Source organism: Neltuma alba, unplaced genomic scaffold (assembly GCF_004799145.2).
Source record: "Neltuma alba isolate B1F8T4 unplaced genomic scaffold, ASM479914v2 tig00005236_pilon, whole genome shotgun sequence".
NCBI lineage: Eukaryota > Viridiplantae > Streptophyta > Magnoliopsida > Fabales > Fabaceae > Neltuma > Neltuma alba.
The window spans coordinates 22,504-44,924 of record NW_021634029.1 but is presented as its reverse complement, the minus strand read 5'-3'; the positions used below and the strand labels follow the sequence as shown (position 1 = coordinate 44,924).

Sequence of the window (22,421 nt, the reverse complement as noted above, 5' to 3'; positions counted from 1 at the left end):
TTAATCTTATATCTTATAATATATATACATATTAATTATTTATTAATTATATTATCTTATATATTATTAATATATGTTAATAAAAATATATTATTAACAATTTTATTCCTTCAAATTAAAATATATCATAAAATATATTTTTTCTATAATTATTATATTAATTTATACCAATTTGTATATATAAAAAGTACTTCTAATAATGACTATCCAAACACTCACACTTTTCAAAATCACTTTTTTACAAAATCTATTCTTTCCAAAATCTATTTTTTTCAGAATCTATTCTCCAGAAGCTATTCTTCAAACCATGATTTGATTTCATCCAAACACATCCTAAATGACTAGAGGACTCGGCCCAGTTAGGGCCCACTTTATTATTGAAAATAACTTCCTCATCTTATTACAATTTACAACCAAGATTTAATTAGATAATTAATTATGAATAATATAAATAAGTAGACTCAAAGTCGTACCGAATTACGTATTTAATGTGATTAGAGTGCTATGATTTTTTTTTTGCTGTCAACCTTTAAAACCAAGTGACGTGACCTACGGTGTCCAGTTCCCCACAAGCAACTACGGAGATAACGTAAAAAGTAAACGTGGTACGCTTCTGAAGATAAGTCTTACCCCCACACGGAACATAAAATAGTACAATAACCCATGCACATAAGCTCATATGAAAATCATAATAATGAAACAGTACAAAATTGAGATGAGTTTTAGTGACGAAGGGCGTGTATTTTTTTTTATTTTTTATGTCAAACACTTGTGTGACATAAAAGAGTCATTGGTCACCCAAGCGTGGAGGGGAACATGAAAAGTGGTCCAGAACAGAAGAAAGGGTTGGTACGCGTCCCTAGGCATTAATTTTTTGGTATGTTCTGATAATTTTATTTTGAATCGGGCACTTGACATTTTTATCTTCTTTTCAAATAGTGGAGGGGAGACGCGTAGTGCTGTGGCGTGCGTATTTACATGATGGTGTCCCAAGTTACCAAGTATGTGTATGGGCGTGTGGTGTCTATAACACTCAATTCAAATATCTTATCTGCAAAAGACCCCACTTCTTTTCCAAAATGTGAATCCCACCCAGGGCCCTCGTCTCTGTTCACATGCATTTATGAAGCACCGCCCCAATTTCTGTTCTTATCAAACAAGATCCAAACTAACTAAAATGTTTGCCGTTTGATGCTGAGAGGTAGTGGTAATAATTATGGAATTAAAAGGAGTAGTACCAGAGTAGGACAAAATGGTTGTAGATGGCAAAGGTCCGAAAACCACGTGTGTGTTTAATTGAACCATAAATGCAATTACATCCCGATCATCAATCACCGACTTTTTTAATTGGTGGTGAATTGAATTCAGAAGTATATTGAAGTCATGCATACTTCTGAGTTCAAAAAAAAAAAATTTGTAGAGGTATTTACAAATTATCTATTAACAAAATTTTTAAATTAATAATAGGATCCTAATTTATAATCTTATAAGTTATAAATTGATTCTCTGGTAAAAAAAAAGTTATAAATTAATTATTTATTGTGACCTGCCAGCCTCAATAGTCACCACTCGTTTTTTCCGTCGGACTCAATACTCACCACTCACCACTTTGACTGATTGGTGTGTGTAGGCCCGTGGGGGGTCCAATCTAGAGTCCGGTTTGGGACCAAGCCGCTCGTGCTGGATTTGGCCCCGCACCAAAAATTCCAAAGGGAAGATTATTATTGTTTTTTTAAAAAATTATTTATTGTTGTAACCCAAAAAAAAATATTTATTGTTAATATATAACATTTCTTATACTTTTTGTGAGTGACCACATGACGTAGATTAAATTTATATTTTAGAATGCCGATATGCAACTAGCCAACTTGTCTATAGTTTGGGGAATTTCGTAAAACTATTAACTAACATATAACAAATATGACATATTTTTTTTAAAATATTATAATCATCTTTCTTAATACCCCGTTTTTCTCTTTCACTTGATTATGGTTGAGGGAGTATCCATAGGGTAATTTAGAGAAAATTGATAAATATAAGAAAATAGATCTTATATCTAAGATCAAAATCAACTCAACAATTTAATCTACGTCATGTGGTGACTCACAAAATGGATCTTATATCCATAGAGTATTTTGGGTTTTTTGACTTTTTGCTTCTATTCTGAAACTATTATTATTTTAAAGTTACGTTGCTTACATATTGGCAATAGTTGTAAAAGTTAGTAATGGTAACACAGTACTTCTCTTATTCTTACTATAAAATTTATTTAATTAATTTGATTAAATTAAGAAAATTAAGAATGTTAGTTTATTTTAAGAAATATAATATGTTTTTCTTAAAATACCATGATCATCTTTCTTAATATTTTCTTTTCTTTCTTATTTGATTATGGTTGAAAGGGTATAAATATAGATAATTTGAAAGAAATTAATAAATATAATAAATATGTTTTATATTTAAGACCAAACTCGACTCAACAATTATATTAAGGGCAAATGGAGTGTTACCAAAAGAGAATTCTTTTAATTTAAAATTGATTAACTTCTACTTCAAATGCTATTATCAGCTAAAAGTGAAACATTAAAATATAACTACCTGGCAGTAATAAAATTTTCCCCTACCCATGACATCATTATCTTAATTCAAATACAAGTGAAATTAAATGGTATTGAAATATACATTACATGCACAAATTAATATGCGACCATGACATGATATTTAATAATAATTATTTTTATAACTCATGGTAGATAACAAACCTAATACCTTTTTATATTCCCTCTGGGGCCCTTTTTCCTCTGATTCTTCGCAGTCCCTTCTCATTTTTATTTTAAAAATACAAAAGTTATTAAAACTTTAATATGAAACATCATATTTATAATTAATGGCGGTTTGTGGTGTGTTTTTTTATTTGTTAAATATGATTTCGTGGGAATAAATTAAGTTGAAAGACTTGCTTAGCAAAACATATTTAAAAAATAAATAAAGCAATTAACCTTGTCGCTTCTAAACTACTTAAAAGCAGCCGTCAATCAATATTCAATTGAAGCAATTAATTAAACGACTTTGATAATATAAACAAATGTTTCGAGTTATGTTAAATTACAATTTTAATGGTACAGAACTCGATTATCCTCTCGTGGATGCCTGGTTGGAGCAATGTCATTATCGTGATCGTCTCAGTTCCATGAATATGATTCAGCAGCTTTTGGATTCATGGGTAATCCCGTTTTGCCTTATCAGCTTTTATTTTAAATTTATTATGGGATATAATATTTTAGTTTTTGTTAGAATTACATCAAGTTTAGAAAAATTAGCGGAAAAAAAAGGGTACATAATTTTTCTTCGTAAGAATTGTCCTATGGTTTAGTTTGATTCATACTAAAAAATAGAGGGAGGAAATTTCAATTGAAAATTTTAAGATCAAAATCTTAGTTATATAAACTGATTAAAGTACACTCATTCTTACGTTGCGTTATACTTTTGTTCCTTATTTTTGTTTAATTTTAATTTAGTTATTTATATTTTACCTATAATTTTATTTTGCCCACTGGCTTCATTGTTTCAATTATAAATTGATGTCATATTTTTCTTTATTTGAAAAGTCTGATATTGTAATTTTATTTCAATGCTACTAACTTAGAATCCAAATCTGCAAGAGGCCATCAAACTTAAATAATGGACTATCGATCAAGCAGCAAAAATATTTTTTACTCTTGCGGTTCTAAATATAAAACCCTTATATTAGCGTGTATAAAAGTTTTATATTTAAGATCAGAGGAGTATTAAATAATATGGTGATGTGAAAGACAGCGAAAGAGCGATTTAATGATTTATAGAGGTTAAAAGCCTAACTTTACGAACAAAAAGCTCTAGAGTGCTTTTGTTTTCTCTCTCTTGGTAATCGTGCGCACCAGCCTATGACGAACTCTGGACACTGGAAGGTCCCGCCGGACCGTCCCAAAGCAGAGGAAAATGACGATCGGAAAAAGAAAACGAAGATGGACGAGATCCTGTATGCCATCATGGATGACCAAATGGAAGAAAAAACAGGTGAAGATCAACCTGGAGTGTCAGCGGGAAACCATAATGGAAAAGAAACAGAGCAATGCTCAGAAATGCCAGGCCTTAAGTTCCCTTCCTATCGAGTGTCTCTGATGGGTTTCAATGGAATCGCCCATGGCAGCAGCCCGATGGAAGAGGATGACTTATTCAACATGGATAAAGAAATTTACTGGAAAATGCCAGAGGAGTCGGAGGAGGTCAAAAAGCTCATGGAAATCTATCCAGTGGTACCCATAACGCAAGAAGAGTTTAATGAATGGTGTGAACCATGGAATTATGCATTAATTATAGCAGTCTTGGGGCGGAAATTTAGCCCCTACACCCTGAAAGAAGCCTTAGAAAGGATGTGGGGATTCTCATCGTTCGAACTCATCGACCTCCCCAACAACTACTTTGTCGTGAGATTCCAAGACACAGAGAACTGGAAAATGCAGTACAAAAAAGTGCTGTGTGATGGCCCATGGGTGATAAGGCAGCACTGTGTGATCGTCCAAAGATGGTCCCCCTATTTAAACGCCTACCAAAATCCATTGGGACGGGTAGCAACCTGGGTTCGCATACCAGACATTCCCATACACTGTTATAACAGTCACTGTATCGCCAGAGTGGGGGATCGGATAGGAAGAACACTAAAAGTAGATATGAACACACTCAAGGACTTCCAGTCACCAAATGCGAAGATAGAGCGTGGGAAATATGTCAGGATTTGCGTAGAGTTAAACCTGCAGAAAAGGCTCGTGCCAAAGATCATTGCTGCTGGAGAAATTTTTAACGTAGAATATGAAGGTCTAAGCTTGATTTGCTTTGCCTGTGGAAGGTATGGTCACCGACGGGAAGCATGCCCCTTTAAATGCAGCTCCAGTGCACCGCATGAAGAAACGATCAAGCCTTCACCGGTAGTGGTTAACCTGACGAAAAATCCGGCGAAGAACCCAAAGGAGGATGACCAGTTCGGTCCATGGATGATTAACCAACGGACAAACAAGGCTCGGTTTTCCAAGCAACTGGAACAAAAAGGAGGTCAGAGACATAACATCAACCCTGACAAAAGTATGAAGAAGGAAACCACTTTCCTGAAGAAAAACCGATTTGCAATCTTTGAAGATAGCTTAGAGGGAGAAAGAAGAGAAGAGCATAATAGTCTGGAGGAACTAGCTAAACCTGCCACCGAGATCAGAGCTGATAAAGCACTGATTATTCAGGAAAAAAGAAAGCTGGCAACAGTGGAAAATGATGTCAGAGATGGGTCTCGAGGTGGACAAAATGAAAGGGCCAAACCTAGGCTTGAATACAAGCCAACTGGGAAGGAAAACAAGAAACCACAGACTGGGCCTATTGTGATATGTGGGCCAGACGAAGCAGTGAAACACACAAAGACATTGGGCCAAGAAGCTAGTATTACGCCCAATCTGAAAAGCCAAGCCGTATGCGGGCTGGGTAACCAATCGACTGAAGATGACCAAGATGCCTCGTCTCACAAGCTAACCCCAAATGTAACCTCCAAGAAGAAAACCAAAGGAACTAGAACCCATGTTGTGGTTCAAGGTAACCTTAGCACGGTAGCAAACCAAAGACAAGACCAACCTCGGCCCAAGAACCCAACGGATGAAGTGGACAAATTGCTAAACACCCCTGCTGCAAATCCGTAAAGCCAACAACTTGATGAAGTGAACTCAGCATCGCCACGTCCCCCAGACTTAACTCCACAGCAGCAGCCACCAGGCCTAACAAACTTGGATTGTGACGTAGACAACGTGTTTATGGATGAGAATGCCACAGTGGTGAGCGAGACGCAAGAGGGTGTGCTTAGCACGTTCAATGAAGCGGTTGATTGATAGTAAGCTTCTAATACTTCTCCTGCTTTCCTATTGTTTAATGATTATTGCAGCTTGGAATTGTCGGGGAGCCGGTGGCCATGCCTTCCCAATTATAGTTAAAGATGTTGTACAGAAATACAATTTGGATGTTCTCTGTCTTCTTGAGCCTCGGATAAGTGGTGTGAAAGCTGATGCCATTAATAAAAAACTGGGTTTTAGTGATTGGATTAGAGTTGAAGCCAATGGTTATGCTGGTGGTATATGGATAATGTGGAATAAAGAGGACGTACTTATAGAATACCTTTTCTCCAACTCCCAAATTCTACATTGCAGAATCACCGACCGTGTTACTCAGCGATCCTCTGTTGTGTTAGTGGTCTATGGAGAAACAACCTTAACTGGACGACAATCCTTATGGACTTCCCTACTCACTCTAGCCCAAGCCACCAATGAACCATGGCTGGTTCTAGGTGATTTCAACACCTATATGACCCCGGCTGATAAATTGGGGGGGGCAGAACCTGCGTGGAACTCAATGAATCAATTCAAAGAAGGGGTAGATGGAGCAGGACTATTAGAGCTACCTTACCATGGTGAGAGGTACACGTGGGAAAGAACTGGCTTAAAAGAAAGGCTCGATTGGGTGTTTAGCAACTACAACTGGCTCTCATCTTTCCCAACTGCAAAAATTCCTCATGAGCTTAAATTCAAGTCTGACCATAGGGTGATTGTTGTAAACTTCTGGCCCCCGCAACAAAGGAAACAATCAAGGAGGAATTTCGTGTACCAAGCAGCTTGGAACCTAGAGGAGGACTTTCCAGATTTAATTTCTTCTGCCTGGTCAAATAAAAACTGGTCAGAAGGGCTCTATAAGTTTCAAGATACAGCAAGAAACTGGAACACAAACAGAGTAGGGAATTTCTCCACGAAGAAAGCAAACTTGACCAAACGAATTGAGGGGATAGAAAAAGTTAAGAGACTTAACACCAAAGCAGGGCTTTATCGTCTGGAGAGGAAGTTGTGGCAGGAATACCATCGAGTTGCTGCTCAAGAGGAACTGTTGTGGTATCAAAAATCTAGATGCAAGTGGCTCCAATGGGGGGACAAGAACACAAGCTTTTTTCATGCCTCCACGGTACTTAAACGAAAAAGGCAACGTATAGAATCCCTCAAAGATGCAGAAGGAAATTGGATTGAAGATCCAGAAACTCTGAAACAAATGGCAACTGGTTTCTTCAAGGACCTCTACACCAGAGATGCTACACTGGATAACGGGAAAAAATGGTTCTCAAACTTCCCACCCCTTACTGACCGTGAACTGAGCAACTTATCAAAACCAGTCAATAGAGTTGAAATTAAAAATGCTGCGTTCACCATGGGCGCTTTTAAAGCCCCGGGACTTGATGGGTTACAAGCTCACTTCTTTCAAACTCACTGGAACAAAGTGGGAGATGTAATCTGCAGATTGGTTGAGGATTGCTTTAGTGAACCAAACAAGCTCACAGAAATCAACCAAACCAAAGTGGCCCTCATACCAAAAGTAGAGAAACCGATGTGCTTAAAAGATCTGAGACCCATCTCCCTATGTAATGTAAGCTTCAAGATCATAACCAAATTGCTTGCCACCCGATTCAGGGAGGTGATGGGGAAATTAATCAGCCATGAACAATGTAGCTTTATAGCTAATCGGTCCAGTTGTGACAACATTATTGTTGCTCAGGAAATTATGCACACTATGAGAGTGGGAGGCAAAAGAAAAGCTTATGTTGCTGTTAAAGTAGACATGGAAAAAGCGTTTGACAGACTAGACTGGCACTTTATTCAAGATACTCTTCAAAGCCTGAACTTGGACTCACGTCTAATCAACCTTATTATGAAGTGCATCTCAACTACCTCTATGTCGGTTTTATGGAATGGCGAAGAAGGGCCTGCTTTTACACCTACAAGAGGAGTAAGACAAGGGGATCCCCTCAGCCCCTATCTCTTTGTCCTATGTATGGAGCGTCTGGGTCAACTTATTAAAGAGGAATGCCAAAGGAAGCAATGGAAGCCGTTCAGATTCAAACGCAGCGGACCAAGCATCTCCCATCTCTTCTTTGCAGATGACCTCATCCTCTTCTCTGAAGCAACCATTGACCAAATAGAAGAGATTAAATCCGTAATGCAATCTTTTTGCGAAATCTCAGGCCATAGAATCAACCTCTCTAAATCCAAAATGTTCTGCTCCAAGCACATTCACTTCAACAGGGCCCTGGAACTCAGTCATGCCCTTGGCATAGGACTTACGGCTGACTTGGACAAATACTTGGGGGTACCACTTATACACTCAAGAATTACAAAAGACACTTATTTTCCCATAGTGCAGAAAGTCAAGAAGAAACTATCCCTATGGAAGAGTAAATTCCTCAATATAGCAGGCCGATCGGTGCTAATTAAATCAGTCCTTGCAGCAATGCCCAGTTACCAAATGCAGTCTACTTTACTTCCTTTGGGTACCCTGAATGAGGTTGAAAAACTAAGCAGAAGATTCCTATGGGCCCAAGACATCGAAGCAAGAAAGATCAATCTTATTGCTTGGGACAAGATTACTCTACAAAAGGAACTTAGCGGATTGGGAATAAAAAATCTGAGACAACATAACAAAGCTTTTATCTTAAAGCTATGCTGGGGACTAATTACTAAGAAAGAAGCGCTATGGGTTAAATGCTTGTGGAGCAAATACAATTGTGGACAGGGAGACATGCCAATGGTGACAAAGAAGCAAAACTCCTCCCCAACCTAGAAAGCAATCTTTAAAGTCTGGGAGACATTTCAGCTTGGACTTGGAAAGAAAGTAAATAATGGAGAAAGTGTTGGTCTTCCAGAAAGTGTTGGTCTACACAAATTCCATTGATGCCTTCAATTGTCTGATGAGGGATGGTCCCATTGAAAATCCGCTGAGAGATGTAATAGCTGAAACTAGGGAGCTAATCTTCAAAGACTGGGAAGTTCAACTTTACCATACTGGTAGAGAATTTCTCCGTTGTGCTGACTACATGGCAAGGAAGGGTCATGACCACCACCAACTAGTGCTTGTGCCGTCGCCTCCCCAAGAATGCCTGGAGATGCTTATGGACGATCAACAGGAGAATTATTAACCCTCAACTGCTGAGTCTCTTAGGATAGTATCCTTTCTGTTTCAAGCTCCGGCTTGCCTTTGTTATGCAAAAAAAAAAAAAAAGAGGTTAAAAGCCTAAATAGAAAATTAAACGAGTGGAGAGGAGTAATAATAAACAAAATTAAAAAATTGGCAAAACAAATAAAGTTAAAAAAATAGACGCAATCAGAATAAGCAAGATAAAAATAGACGCAAGTAGAATAAGCAAGGAATGACAGTCAACATGTTCTGCAAAAATTAGTATTAGTATTATATAATAATTCGAGTTCTTTTCTCGCCACAGCAATGGAATAATTCAACTTTAAATTGGTAATTCGTACCATTGTCCAATGACGAGATCACATATTCTGTACAATTAAAATAACATAAAGAATAAATATGCATTCAACATACAGTGTATTCAGTACCCTGATTTTATGTTTTTGGTATGTCTAGTACTCTAATTTTTAGGTGTTGTTGTAACTATAAAAATGATATAAAAGTGCTGGATGTTTTATAAAAATAAAATCGAGATACTGAATATATCATATAAAATAAAAATCAGGATATTAAATGTATTTAAAAAATAAGATCGGGCCGCGTTATATGTACATCCTTATCATAGATCCTCCTGACTCCTCACATGAAACAAACAGACTAGTTTGCGGGTGGCCTACTCGGGAATACCTGAAAGGAACTCGTAGTCGCAGGCATTGGGGGAGTAGATGTGACATGGGCCTCTTTTTCCATGAAGGGTTCAGACTTATGGTTAACCCATGCTGAGCCCAAGTTCTCCGGCCCATACCAAGGATAGCCCAAATCATGAACCTGTTGAAGTCTATTTTACGCTAGTATCTCATATTCTCTTGTTAAAAGATATATTCACATTTAGTACCTTGTGGTACTTAAAACAGAAATACTTCAAACTAGAGGATATCTATGTTCAGGAAAAAAAAAAAATCAATCTCATGCCTCCAAAAGCTTAACAGTCATATTTGGAGTCTTTCCAAGCAATGAATATTAATGACTGACCATTTTTCGCATGTTGCATAAAGTTGGAGAATATTAACGCCGAAAGTTTATCATAGATCACTCTTTATACTGATTGTGAGCAGCATGATTCCTTACAAGAAAGTCTACCTAATTTTTTTTTAGGTTACCCATCTAGTTTATCGGAGCCTTGCTCCTACTACATCTGGACCCGACCCACGTCGCGCATCTGGCTATGGTGGGTGAGCATCTCAACAAGGATTTTTACATACGCTGAGGCTCGAACTCGAGATCTTACTTAAGCAGTACCAAGCCGCTTACTACTTGGACCAATCCATGTTCATTCTACCTAATTTGATCGTGAGCTCCTCACATGAAGTCTAATGACAATCACAATATTTTGGTCTTTATGAATACTGAGGATTCTTTATTTTAAAAAAAAAAGATTTTATACTACGTAAGTACGTATTGATAAAAATGAATTATATTCTCTCTTAACTTTGTTTTCTAAATATTGTATTATGTATTTAGATGTTGATATAGATATCTATGATTTTAAATTCAAGTTCGCATATGTCTTTGAATAAATCATATTATTTCATAACCTTAATGAATCATATTATCTGTATTATTTATTGAAAATTGTAGCTTTCAGGTGAAATTCATATCACTTACACGAGTCATAAATTTCCGGCAGAAAAAGAGTTGTTAATTATTTCTCATTAATATATTGGTAAATCATAATCTGATTTTTTGGCACATATTCATATTTGATTGATCATATGTACACATTGATGTGCTGGGAAAGAGCAGAAGAAGAAAATATAAAGTGATGATTTAGTACATATTAATTATAATTATTGGCGAAAAGAAAAAAAATCAAATTAATTTCCCGATTGGAACAGGATACAGCTGTTTTTTCCTCGTCTCTACCTATCTTCCTCACTTCCTTGTTCCCCCCTTCCCATGATTCCACGTTACTCAATTCAAAACCTCCTGTGCAATTTTGATTCGCTGCTCTGCCTTCCTTTCTCCCCGCGAACATCAATGGTCCATCCTGGGCAACCTGTTGCCAAATCGACGAGTTAGGGTTTCTGTTGGGTTCAGTTTTTGCCGGGACTTTGGTGGGACACTTTAATCTCCGTCAGCCATGGCCACCAACTTGCAGATGAGCCCTCAGTTGGAGCAGATCCACGGTGAAATTCGTGACCACTTCCGTGCTCTCGCGTATGTATTTCAAATATATTCACTCTTTCTTCACATAGTTGATCGCGCACTCCGCTTAGATTTCTGTGCCACATTACTCGTCATATACTCTAATTCGAGGTTTTCTCCTGGACTTTATGTAATGCAAGGTGGTATCCTTGTGGTGAATGCCTCCTAGATATCAACGCGATTATCGCTTGTATAATTATCATTGGCTTCGATCGAGAAGTTCATCCTTTTAATTCTCAAGCATCTTTTGATTTAGTGTGTAATAGTATTTTGGCTATGAAACAGGTCGTCGTTTTGAAAATTTAGGTGCCTTTTATTTCTGAAGCTAAGTAATTACTTTGTTTCCTACCAAGTGTAATAGAAGTACCTTATTATGCATGCCAGTATTGGTATGCCTGATTTTTTATTCATTGAGGTAATGGCATGGGATTAGAGGAGTAATTGACATGCCTAATTTTCGAGATTTTGGATATCACAAGTGCAAAGGACCCAAGCACATAAGCTCGGACCTCTAGTTGCTCGTTACTTGTTAGCATGCTAAACTTAAAAGCTTTACTTTTGATATCGATTATTATTGAGTAAAAATCAAAGCTGAAGGATAATCATAGCTAGATGTAGGCATTTATAAGCCCCCCCCCCCTCAACAAAAGGAGGCCGTTTTCATTTAGGATTTGACCGGTTCTCCGATCCAACTTTTTGGGCATAAGAAGCCTATTGCGATATGTTTGAGTAAATACTGATAGAGTTATATGCCAGATAATTTTTGTGATGTCATATTTTTGAGTTTGAGCATATACGATGTTGTCATAACTGATGTGGCTGCTACTAGACTATTTTCCTACTTTTCACCCACTCCAAATCGCTTACACCACTACTCTCAACTTATCAGGCACTTATTTTTCCTTATGTTCTCTGCTTGCTTCCCAGTCATTGAAATTGACTTGAGATTCAAACTACATTCTTTCCTTTTTTGTACTTTTGTCCCCATTAGACTTGTATAAATGATTAAGTTGGATTAAACCCAGAGAGCGTTGTAATAGAAACAGAGTGAAACCCCTGTCTTAATTCCCCAGCGCCTCTGAATCTAAGTTTTTAGTGCATTTTTACACCTGTCATGTATGCAATGCTTACACTTTTTATTATTTTGGTGTGACCTTTTCTTAAAAAAAATTTCATGATTGAATTTTTTCCAAGTAAATGTCCATCCTCTAAGAATTAGTAGATACACTTCTTGAATGTAAGCAATTTTATTGAGTCATATATTTACAATTTGCATTTAACGCTCTGACCTTTTGGCAACCAGAAATGGCTTTCAGAAGCTTGATAAGATTAAAGATTCCAATAGACAAAGTAAACAACTGGAAGAACTCACAGGGAAAATGAGGGAATGCAAAAGGTGAGCCATGTATCTACTGATTTTGATGTCTCTTGTTTGCAACTTGAGCTCTAGCTAAATAAGAAGGAAAATGCAGATTTGACATGAAATAATGATCTTTTGAATTTCGCCTAGGTTTGCATTGTGTAAATTATTTGTTTGTTATTGACTATAATAATGTAAGTTTTTTTTATGGTAACATACTCGTGGTAAAATACCTGCCGTTTTAATTGATGATGATGCAGCTGCTGTGCGGCCTTGCCCTTTGTTTAGAGAAATTTTTATATATCCTAGAGGGCCATGTGATTTATACTCTAATATAATAAAGAATACTGAGTCACATCAAATCGAGCTTATATTTCTCTCCATATTTTAATAATTTCTTCCATCAACTGATTACCCATATTTCTCTCGATGAATGGTTTCCACTAATTGCTAATGGGTCCCACATTTTATATGTTGCAAACTTATTTCTGGAAAAAAGGACAATAATTGGGCTTCATGTAGAGTGACTTGGTGTATGATATAGTATAAATAACATGACACACTTGGAGTATGCCTGAATTTCTTCCACGTAGAAATCTTGTATCTAATTCAGTGTTCCTTAAATCACACGCTGGGGGGTCTCTGCTTCCCAGACTTCTGACCGTGAGGCAGGAGTGTTTTGCCACCATGCATGTTCCAGTGGCAAAGCAAATAAAATTCTCTGTGGTTCAGACATATTTTGCAATTTCTTTTGGCATGCATACTGTGATTCATTAAACATGAAGCCTTGTTATGTTGTGATTTGGTCCAGGTTGATAAAAGAATTTGATCGTGAAATTAAAGAAGAAGAGGGCAGAAATCCTCCAGAAGTGAACAAGCAACTAAATGACGAAAAACAATCAATGGTCAATACCAGGGCTTCTTTTTTATTTTCACTCTGTTTTACTTTTGCCGGGAATCTAACCTTGCAAACTTTAGAAGGGATGCAAGATTTTCCATAATTGTGCACTGGCAATCAAGTTCATTTTATTTTTAACTTTTGACTGCATTTTAAAAAAATTGTGGTTCAATAGGTGTCAGGCTTTGTTTTTTTAGGGACTATTTTCAAAGGGGAAAGGATCAAATATATTGCAGAATTTCTTGGTTACTTGCATATTTCTACTATCTCTATCTATCAATTGTTTGGTTTCTGCAAAGTGCAGCACTCAAGAACTTTTGGTATTATCAGTCGTTTGAAAAAGCATGCCAATTTGTGTCTTGTGATTCACAGAAATGATTTTGATGTAATTGGCATTAGGTCTGGCGATTGTTGATTTTTTTCTTGGGCTTGTGTTTATATGCTTTCACACAAACAGCCCAGTCATGTTTTCTTTCATTTTTCTTGCAGATCAAGGAGCTAAACTCTTACGTGGGTTTGAGAAAAACGTGAGTTCACCCACTCACGAATACTGAATAAAATTTATTCTTATGGATGTATTACAAATTGCATGTTTAATACCAATCTTTCATGTTAGAATGCTAAGCTGTCAAAGTCATAGTATTTCTATACTAGTATACTCTTTTAGTTCTATTTATAAGTCATTTCCAACATGTTTCACTTAGACTAAAAAAACATTAAACTTCATTAACTCATTTAAAATTCAACTTCTTTCCAACTTTATCCTTATTTAATATGTATTATGTCCTATGAGAACAGTCAACACAATAATAAATGAATGATAAAATTGTATATTTATATGAAAAATTTCTCTCTGTGTCCTGTACATAGGCTAGAGGAGCGCATGTTTTTGTGAGATTTTGGTGCCTGCCATGCTCTATTGTATAATCACATTATCAAAAAGTGTGAACAAATAAAATAACCTTCATGATTAGTCAAATGACTTGGTTGCTTCGAAAGTTTTAGATGCCATCATTTTCTGTTGATTCAGAATCAATATGAGAGAATCATTCTATATTCACTAGTGCGACTAGCGCACATATATAAGGACTTGAGTACAAACAGTAATCCCAAGAAATCAGGAAAGATAGTGCAATCTGTAATCCCAAGAAATCAGGAAAGATAGTGCAATCTGTAATCCCAAGAAATCAGGAAAAAATAATGCAAATAATAACAAGAGAATAATTACTAAATCTGACTTATTCTAATTAGGTCTAAGCTGGGTTAACTTAAACCTATTGGGCTTAAGTAGATGGCCCAACGTGTCTTCCAACACTCCCCCTCAAGCTGGCGAATATATATCAAGCATTCCCAGCTTGCCTACTAGTTCATCAAACCTCTTCTTATCCAGTGGTTTAGTGAGAAGATCAGCAACTTGTTGATGAGAACTAATATATGTCATGTTGACTATGCCTGCCTGTATCTTCTCCCTTATAAAATGTCTATCTATCTCAATGTGTTTAGTCCTATCATGTTGGACAGGATTATTAGCAATTTCCATTGCTGCTTGGCTGTCACACCAGGTCTGAATTGGAATATTCAGCTTCAGTCTTAGTTCCTTGAGAAGTAAAGTCAACCAGATTCCTTCGCATATACCAAGGGCTAATGCCCTGTACTCTGATTCAGCACTACTCCTTGAAACTACTGGCTGTTTTTTACTTTTCCATGTCACTAGATTACCCCATAGGAAGGTAAAATATCCTGTAGTTGATCTCCTTTCATTAATTGATCTTCCCCAATCAGCATCTGTATAAAGTTCCAGGCCTCTTGAGTCACTTTTTGTAAAGTAGATTCCTTTGCCAGGAGTCATCTTCAAGTATCTCAGAATTTCATAAACAGCTTCCATATGCTCCTCTTGTGGATTGCTTGAGAATTGACTTACTACACCAACTGGATATGCAATGTCAGGTCTAGTATTAGTAAGATAAATTAGCTTCCCAACCAAGCGTTGATACCGTTCTTTGTTCACCGAAACACCATTCTTCTTAACTTCCAGATTAGTTTCTGTGAGCATCGGGGTACCTGAGGGACTTGCCCCTAACATACCAGTCTCTTTTAGGAGATCCAACGTGTACTTCCTTTGTGAAACTACAATACCTCTCTTAGATCTTGCTACCTCCATTCCCAAGAAGTATCTCAAGCTACCCAAATCCTTTACCTCAAATTCTCGTGCAAGTGATTGCTTTAAGTTTGATATGCCTTCATGATCATCCCCTGTCACAATTATGTCATCTACATATACAATCAAAACTGTCATTTTACCTCTATCATTTTTAACAAATAAGGTATGATCAGTTTGACATTGCATGAACCCAAGTCTGATTACAAAGCTGGTAAATCTTTCAAACCATGCACGTGGAGATTGTTTCAAGCCATATAGTGACTTATAGAGCCTGCATACAACACTAGGTTCACTTGGTCTCTTCACTCCTTCTGGAATAGCCATGTATACCTCCTCTTTCAAATCACCATTAAGGAACGCATTTTTAACATCAAGTTGATGTAGTGGCCAATCTAAATTTGTGGCAATGGACAGCAATACCTTAATAGTGTTGAGTTTTGCCACTGGTGCAAAAGTTTCCTCATAGTCTATCCCTTGGGTTTGAGTGAAGCCTCGAGCTACTAATCTGGCCTTGTACTTGTTTATACTGCCATCTGGGTTGTATTTTATAGTGAATACCCACTTAGATGTCACAACAGATTTCCCTTCAGGTAGCCTCATAAATTTCCAGGTCTGGTTTTTATCCAGTGCCTTAAGTTCTGCTTCAATTGCCTCTTTCCATCTTGGGTCAGCTGCAGCCTCTTGGTAAGTGGTTGGCAATACCTCACTGTTGATATGAGCAATAAATGATTTATAGGTAGAAGATAAATTTCCATAAGACACAAACCTCTGAATGGGATATTGTGTGCATGTTCGTTTTCCCTTTCGAAGTGCAATAGGCCAGCCCAAATCATCAGAAACTGGATTCAAATCTGATTCTTGGCGTTGCTGTAGAGTGTCAGGGGTTATATTACCTTCTCCTTCCGGTGTTTGCTGCTGTTCAGAATTTTCTGCCATACTATCTTCAGTTGCATTGTTGATTTCTGATTGTTGCTGTGATCCTTGACCAGATTCTTGACCAGAGGGTGATTCAGGTTCATGTCTAGGTGATTCAGGTTCAGGTTCAGGTTCAGGGGTAGTTCGGGTAGTTCTAAGGTCTGGTTCAAGTGTGTTTGGTCTGTTTTCTATGAGCGTTGGTGAGGGTGACACATATGTTTCCAAAAAGGCCAGTTCTTTCCCATAACTCTCCCCCTGAAGTGGACTTTTGGGATAATAGGGTTGGTCCTCAACAAAGGTAACATCCATAGACACAAATGTTTTCTTTAGGTTGGGTGAATAACATCTATAACCCTTTTGCGTAGGTGAGTATCCAAGAAAAAGGCATTTGAAAGATCTGGGTGCGAATTTATCCCCATGATAATTGTGAACATAGGCAACACAACCGAAAACTTTTTGTGGGATTGAGGAAATCAAATGGGTATCTGGATAAGTGTGAGCAAGTGTATGGATTGGTGAATGATAGTTAAGGGTTCTAGATGGTAATCTATTGGCAAGGTAGGTGGCTGTGAGAATTGCATCACCCCAAAAAATAGGTGGTACATTGTAGGTTAGCATCAATGTTCTAGCAATCTCAAGAAGTTGTCTGTTTTTCCTTTCAGCAGTTCCGTTCTGTTGTGGTGTATAGACACAGCTCGTTTGGTGTACAATTCCTTGTTCATTGAGGTAAGTTGTAAACTGAGAACTTAGGTACTCTCGGCCATTATCACTCCTAAGGATTTGGATGGAGGTTTGAAACTGAGTCTTGATCATTTGGTGAAACTGTTTGAAGATGTGAAACAGATCAGATTTTTCTTTCATTAAGTATACCCAAGTTGTGCGTGTGTGATCATCAATAAATGTGACAAACCATCTATTTTGGGTCAGAGTTAGGATTTTGGCAGGACCCCATATGTCACTGTGTATTAGGGAGAATGGTGAGGAGGGTTTATAAATTTGAGGTGGATAAGTTTTTCTGGTATGCTTGGCAATTTGACAAGAATCACAATGAAGAGAAATATCCCTTTTATTCATAATATTTGGAAACAACTTCAACATATAACTGAAACTTGGATGCCCTAATCTGTAATGCAAAAGCATCATTTCTTTATTGGAAATAGAAATACTTGCAGAAAGAGCCATCTTCTTCTCCTTGCTGATCTTGCCATCAAGGTAATATAACCCTTCACACTCCATAGCTTTGCCAATCATCTTCCTTGAGTCCAGTTCCTGGAAAACACAGTGAGAGGAAAACATGTTAACATTGCAATTGCTGTCTTTTGTAGTCTTGGTAACAGATAGCAGGTTACACTTAATACAGGGAGCGTACAAAACATCATACAAGCTTATTTCAGGGGTAACATGTACAGTACCAATCCCAAGAGCTCTACTTCTATTTCCATCTGCTATTTTAATGTTTATTCCACTGCATGGTTTAATTTCACTAAACAAAGACAAATCATCTGTCATATGATCCGTGGCACCTGAATCTACAATCCAAGCATCAGGTTTTTCTATTTTAACCTTCATTGCTTGAACATATTTACCTGTTTGGGCTAAATTACCCATAGAAACTGTTCTTTCAGGTAAGATATCACCTCTGCTGCATTTCTCAATCAGTTTGCGTAGGTTCTCAATTTCATCAACGCTTAAGGCTCCAGGTTCTCTTGTTTCATTCTCTTGTGGAGATACTGAATATCCTTTTGCATCTGACCGTGACTGTCCTCTGCCTCTTGGGGGTTTTCCATGTAGCTTCCAGCAGTTTTCTCGAGTGTGGCCACTCCTATTGCAATGGTCACACCAACCCTTTCCTTGTTTTCCACGTCCGCCTGAACTATTAGCAGTTTTACTCACTAAAGCTGATGATTCAGGATTAGAATTAGAATACACTCCCTGGGTTAGATTCTTTCGACTTTCTTCAAATTTGACCATATTTAGAGCCTCACGTAAGGAGGGCAGAGGTCTGGTACTCATAATTCTGCCACGGACTTCCTCAAATTTAGAGTGCAGACCAAGTAAGAACTCATAGGTTCTTTCTTTGTCCAGCAGCTTCCTATACAACGCACGATCTGTTGAGCACTGCCAGTCTTGTGTGTCGTAGAGGTCTATTTGCTGCCAGATTTTCTGCAGCGTTGAATAATACACAACCACTCGTTGTTCTCCTTGTTGCTTTAAGTCTTTGATCATACCTTTCAGTTGTAGAATAGCTGCAGTATTCTCTAAGGATGAGTATGTTTCCCTTGCTGAATCCCATATTTCCTTTGCTGTTTTTGCCAACAAATACTCTTCGCTAATGTCCAGGTTCATGGAATTTATTAGCCATGACATTACCATGGAATTTTCAGCATACCAAGTCTCGAACTTGGCATCACTTTGTGTTGGTTGAGCAGCATCTCCAGTAAGATACTTTTCCTTCCCTTTTCCCCTTATGAACATCAGAATGCTTTGGGACCATTGTAGATAGTTGTCCCCATTCAGCTTGTGTCCGACAACGGAGAGAGGAAAGGTCTCACTCGCAGGGTTGGGTCGCACACTGTTGTGCTGTTCTATGTTCTGCGACTCAGAATTAGGGTTGTCGCTGCCTCCATCACTGTGGAGTGCCCGATATCGGCCGAATTGAATTTGATTCTGAGTCATTGCTCTGATACCATGTTGATTCAGAATCAATATGAGAGAATCATTCTATATTCACTAGTGCGACTAGCGCACATATATAAGGACTTGAGTACAAACAGTAATCCCAAGAAATCAGGAAAGATAGTGCAATCTGTAATCCCAAGAAATCAGGAAAGATAGTGCAATCTGTAATCCCAAGAAATCAGGAAAAAATAATGCAAATAATAACAAGAGAATAATTACTAAATCTGACTTATTCTAATTAGGTCTAAGCTGGGTTAACTTAAACCTATTGGGCTTAAGTAGATGGCCCAACGTGTCTTCCAACATTTTCTATTTGCAGAATTGCAAGTTAAATAATTTCAAATAATCAAGAGGGATAATTGTGATGCATAATGGAATAGTGGGTATATTGCATGGTGGGTTTACAGAGTAGTTATGAAGAAGGTTAGTAGTGGCTGATGATGGGGTCGTCATAATAATGTTTATTTGCAAATAAAGCCAGTACTTCTAAGACACCAGAACTATACGTTAATATAGATGCAAGGATAACTGAATGATTAGTAATAGGTAATGGGTAATTATTTGAAGATTCATTATACCCCCATTGTCTAGTTAATGGAATAGTAGGTAGTAGTATTTGAAAATTTGCAACTTTTTATTATCCCCATTTTTATTGAAATAAAAAATAAAGCAAGATGATAAATGATGTTTGCCTCATCTATAAAATAATGTGCATATATCTTCAATTTGAAAAAGTGTTTCTTCAAAATAATATTAATTTATTGGAAAGTATTGGAACTGCTTAAATGTTCAATAACAATTTTTCCTAGTTGCATGTTCAGCTTTCAAAATTACAATAAATTGGATAGATGTGGGACTCGTACATTGCCCAGAGCCTATGAGTCATATTGTTCATAACTTATTAATGGGATTTTGTCTGTGTTAATTTTGGTATTTCTTGAAGAATCAAGTTTACAGGATTAACGTAATGGTATAATCTGTTTCTTAAAAATGAAATTTATTGTTTGGCATTTGAATGATTTATGCGGCTATTTGGATTATTGACAGGTATATGAATACGATTGGCAATAAGAAACTTGAACTTTTTGACATGGGAGCTGGATCTAGTGAACCTACAGCTGAAGAAAATGTTCAATTGGCATCAAGTAAGATGTTACTCCTTCATGTCACAGCTTATAACTCATGGTAGTTGTCTTGGTAGATTTTGTTAATGCAATTGTGTCTCTGGTCCCAAACTGCATTCGATTTGACTAAAATTACAGCAGATACTGAAGAGATAATGGCAATATGGTGCTACGTAACTTGGAACTAGTCTCGCTGTACATCTATGTGTTTTGTGTTGTTACTTGTAACCCTCGAGCATTGACATAATTATGACTTCATAGACTAGTATTTGCAGCGCACACTTCAGGCATCAATTTTTGTAGCTTTGCTACTTGGGGTTCTTAATTGAGGCTTCTTTGCTTGTTTATGGCACATATATATGGTTACAATCTTTTTTGTTTGTCCTGTAGCAATGACAAATCAAGAACTTATTGATGCTGGGATGAAGAGAATGGATGAAACTGATCAGGCCATTGAACGATCCAAGCAGGTGAGTCACGTTTTATTAATATGTCTCTGTTGCTAATGTATACATTGGGTCTGAACTCTATTGTATTGTAGGTTGTACATCAAACGGTTGAGGTGGGGACCCAAACTGCTACTACGTTGAAAGGCCAAGTAAGTTTGATTTGCACAACATACTTTGAAAAGGAGTCCATATGATGGGTTGGTTAGCTTCTGGGTTGGTTACAAGTCTGACCTCATAATACCCACCCCCTCCAAAAATTATTGCAGACTGATCAGATGGGCCGCATTGTTAATGATCTGGATTCAATTCAGTTCTCTATTAAGAAAGCCTCCCAGCTTGTGAAAGAAATTGGCAGACAGGTTGCTTCATTCCATTGCCTCCAAGCAATATATGTTATATAAAGATTCATTTATACTGGTTTCATGATATTTACATGTTTTTCATTCTGTTTACCAGGTGGCTACAGATAAGTGCATCATGCTTTTTTTGTTCCTCATCGTCTGTGGTGTAATAGCCATTATCGTTGTGAAGGTATCTTTCTTTAATTTATTTTAAGAAATCAGTCTAAAGTTCTCTCTTTCTCAAGTAGTCTACCATTAACCAGAAGATATCTCTCAAATAATTTATTATTAGGTGAAAGCAGGGTAAGATACTTTAAAATTCTGTTTGAAAAAGGTGTATTATTAATGAAATTTTTTAGAGATAAAAATTCACTTGTACTTCTTGATACATATGTGAACTCTTGTTTTGGTCCTCCACAAATCATTTCTTTTAATATAGTCTCCCAAAATGACTGCATTGTTATTCATCTTTCCCATTTCCATCCAAAGTGCCATGCCAAACAAAACAGTATGTTGAATTCTGTATGAAGACGGGAAAGAAAGGCAACTTAGGCTTTGACAATTGAGATGCTAAATTGAGAGAGTTAATCTGTGACTACCTATCTTGTGAGGTTCCACAACGTGTTTCATCAAATTTTCATCAATAAGTGATCTGTTCAATTAATTACGAATTGAAACTCCTGATACACGTTTGTTCATGTTGCCTTCCCTTGGATGTTCAATTATGGGTATGTTTTAAACTGGCCTGCTCTTTTTCAGATTGTGAATCCCAACAACAAGAACATCAGGGATATCCCTGGATTGGCGCCACCGGTTCCCTCTAGGAGGCTTTTGTACGCAAGGAGCGGACAACATATTGATTAATTTCTATTTTGAAGGAGCTTTCTCTGTCCTACCATGCTGACTCCTATTCTCAGTTTATTGGAAGTCTGAGGATTGCTCTTTGGGGGGATTAGCTGTATCATTTGATTTTTTTTTCCCTTGCCTGAGTTGTTCTTATCCTGTTTGTGATTTATTTGTAAATCACCCGAGAGCCCTTTTTGCTTTTGATTGTCCATGCTTCTTCGCGTAACACGTCAAAATGTTTCAGCGCTAGACAGAAAGTTCCTTGGTATACATGTCCGTTTCAAAAGATGTATGGTTTTACGCCACCTCCCCCCTTCCTTTTCTTTTCCCCTTTGTTGATATCTGTAATTTATGGCTGTACTCGAATGTGTCTACTGGATCAGTTTTGCACATAAATTACATGCGTTTTCAATGTCTCCTCA

General features: G+C 37.2%; 1 protein-coding gene across 1 annotated transcript; it reads left to right on the top strand.

Annotated features, from left to right (window-relative positions):
• Positions 1-10,945: 10,945 nt before the first annotated feature.
• LOC114747169 (novel plant SNARE 12-like) lies at positions 10,946-22,421 on the top strand. Its single transcript, XM_028935461.1, has 10 exons — positions 10,946-11,238; positions 12,530-12,622; positions 13,398-13,491; positions 13,974-14,011; positions 20,287-20,384; positions 20,754-20,833; positions 20,905-20,961; positions 21,079-21,171; positions 21,269-21,343; positions 21,913-22,421. Exons 1-10 carry the CDS (start codon positions 11,162-11,164, stop codon positions 22,015-22,017), a joined length of 810 nt encoding a protein of 269 aa, XP_028791294.1. The 5' UTR covers positions 10,946-11,161; the 3' UTR covers positions 22,018-22,421.

Coding starts and splice junctions, on each gene's coding strand:
- LOC114747169 (XM_028935461.1), top strand. CDS start 11,162: ATGGCCACCAACTTGCAGATGAGCCCTCAGTTGGAGCAGATCCACGGT. Junction 12,623..13,397: donor AAAATGAGGGAATGCAAAAG/GTGAGCCATGTA, acceptor GATTTGGTCCAG/GTTGATAAAAGAATTTGATC. Junction 14,012..20,286: donor TACGTGGGTTTGAGAAAAAC/GTGAGTTCACCC, acceptor GATTATTGACAG/GTATATGAATACGATTGGCA.